General features: G+C 45.6%; 1 protein-coding gene across 1 annotated transcript in view; it reads left to right on the top strand.

The window, feature by feature from the left end:
- The window catches only part of LOC132841090 (transcriptional regulator ATRX-like), a 26,391-nt gene that overhangs the window by 15,043 nt on the left and 8,848 nt on the right, over positions 1–2,500 (top strand). The window contains exons 16-22 of the mRNA XM_060863276.1: positions 1–127; positions 279–411; positions 520–629; positions 720–863; positions 1,389–1,566; positions 1,993–2,130; positions 2,267–2,442. The exon at positions 1–127 is cut by the window's left edge and continues 101 nt beyond it. Of these exons, the coding sequence (XP_060719259.1) occupies positions 1–127; positions 279–411; positions 520–629; positions 720–863; positions 1,389–1,566; positions 1,993–2,130; positions 2,267–2,442 (1,006 nt within the window). The remainder of the gene's footprint in view (positions 128–278; positions 412–519; positions 630–719; positions 864–1,388; positions 1,567–1,992; positions 2,131–2,266; positions 2,443–2,500) is intronic.

The following is a 2,500-nucleotide window of genomic DNA, read 5'->3' as shown; positions in this document are numbered from 1 at the left end:
GCAGCTGGCAAAGGAGACGCAGGAGGCGCTGAGGGAGGAGGAGGAGAGGAGGAAGAGGCTGGCTGAGAGAGAAAGACAGCGACGACTGGAGGAGGAGAGCAGAGAACAGGGACGAGACGAGTCGGAGGTGTGTGTTTATGTTTTAGTCGGTCGTTACCATAGTAATGCGTTTGATAAATAGTGTGCTTCCAGCGTAGGGAATCGTGAGTAGACAACCGGACACTGTGTGTGTGTGTGTGTGTGTGTGTGTGTGTGTGTGTGTGTGTGTGTGGCTCCAGGTGATGATAGTAGCTGAGACTCCTGCCCCCAAACCTGTCCCTCTGCTGCTAGAAATGAATGATGCAACACGGGAATGTCTGGTGCAGGTGGATACACATCTACTGAGTAAACTTAAACCTCACCAGCGTGACGGTAAGGGAAGTGTGTGTATGAAACACAGTGATCTTGGTTTCGTTAGCAGTAGCTTAATTACCTCTGACCGGATGTACGATTTTTGTGTCGTGTTGCGCGTCTGTGTAGGTGTGCAGTTCATGTGGGACAGCTGTTGTGAGTCCGTAGCGAAGGTCAAATCATCTCCTGGTTCTGGCTGCCTTCTCGCCCACTGCATGGGCCTCGGAAAGACGCTGCAGGTGTGTGTGATGAAAAGGCCGAGTGGAATCGAGAGCCTGATGTCGTTTACATGACGTGACCTGTTGTGTGTGTGTGTGTGTGTGTTTCAGGTCATCGCGTTTCTACATACAGTGTTGACATGTGAGCTGGTGGAGCTGAAGACGGCGCTGGTGGTGTGTCCTCTGAACACGGTGCTCAACTGGAGGTCGGAGTTCGACAAATGGCAGCGCGGCATCACCAAAAAGAAATTGGAGGTCGGTGTAGTTTGTTTTAATGGGAAAAAGAACATTCTAGACACAATCTACCCTATAGATATAAATAATAAACCCTGTATCGACCCTATAGATATAAATAATAAACCCTGTATCTACCCTATAGATATAAATAATAAACCCTGTATCTACCCTATAGATATAACTAATAAACCCTGTATCTACCCTATAGATATAACTAATAAACCCTGTATCTACCCTATAGATATAAATATTAAACCCTGTATCTACCCTATAGATATAAATAATAAACCCTGTATCTACCCTATAGATATAAATAATAAACCCTGTATCTACCCTATAGATATAAATAATAAACCCTGTATCTACCCTATAGATATAAATAATAAACCCTGTATCTACCCTATAGATATAAATAATAAACCCTGTATCTACCCTATAGATATAAATAATAATAAAACAGTGTTAGAGTTTCTTCCGTATGCTGATTTTCATCCCTAACATCTACACTAAAAGTGAACCTACATCTCCTTCACTCACGTTCAGGTGACGGAGTTAGCGACGGTGAAGTTGGTGTCTTCTCGTGTCAACGCTCTGACCAGTTGGCACATGAGAGGTGGTGTGATGATCATGAGTTATGAACTGTACCGCATTCTCACACACGGAGATCAAGTCAAATACGGCAAACAGAAGGAGAACCTGCGCAAAGTTCTGCGGGATCCAGGTACGAAACTGCCAAATCCATAATTCACATTGTACTGCTCCCTGTTAATAATGTACTGCACATCACACCCTGCCAAATCCTGCTCCTCTATCCTGTACCACACATCACACCCTGCCAAATCCTGCTCCCCTATCCTGTACCACACATCACACCCTGCCAAATCCTGCTCTCAACTGATTATGTACTTCTCATTCACTTTGCAATCAATAGAACAACTTGCGTGCATGTGTTTGTGTGTGTGTGTGTGTGTTTGTGTGTGTTTGTGTGTGTGTGTGTTTGTGTGTGTGTGTTTGTGTGTGTGTGTGTGTTTGTTTGTGTGTGTGTTTTTGTGTGTTTGTGTGTATGTGTGTGTGTGTGTGTGTTTGTGTGTGTGTGTGTGTTTGTGTGTGTGTGTTTGTGTGTGTGTGTGTGTGTGTGTGTGTTTAGGACCTGACATAGTGGTGTGTGACGAAGGCCATGTCCTGAAGAACGAGGCGACTGCCATCTGTAAAGCCATGCGCTCCATTCGTACACGCCGGCGAATCGTCCTGACAGGAACACCACTTCAGAACAACCTCACAGAGTGTAGTGACCTTTGACCTTTCATAAGATGCTTTTCCTTTTGCCCAAATGCTCATTTCCCAAACTGCCTTTAGAAGCTAATGTAGTGCTTTCAGTGTGTGTGTGTGTGTGTGTGTGTGTGTGTGTGTTTGCACTATAGATCACTGCATGGTGAGTTTTGTGAAGCAGAACCTTCTGGGTTCCCTGCGTGAGTTTCAGAACCGTTTCATCAACCCCATCCAGAACGGCCAGTGTGCCGACTCCACACCCGCTGACGTGAGACTCATGAAGAAACGAGTGCACGTCCTCCATGCACTCCTCGCTGGATGTGTTCAGGTCAGAGAGAGAGAGTGTGAGTGAGGGAGAGTGTGTGAGTGAGGGAGAGTGTGTGAGT

Source organism: Tachysurus vachellii, chromosome 26 (assembly GCF_030014155.1).
Source record: "Tachysurus vachellii isolate PV-2020 chromosome 26, HZAU_Pvac_v1, whole genome shotgun sequence".
Lineage (NCBI taxonomy): Eukaryota > Metazoa > Chordata > Actinopteri > Siluriformes > Bagridae > Tachysurus > Tachysurus vachellii.
Note: the sequence above shows the minus strand (reverse complement) of the source record. Positions and strands in the feature narration are given on the sequence as shown.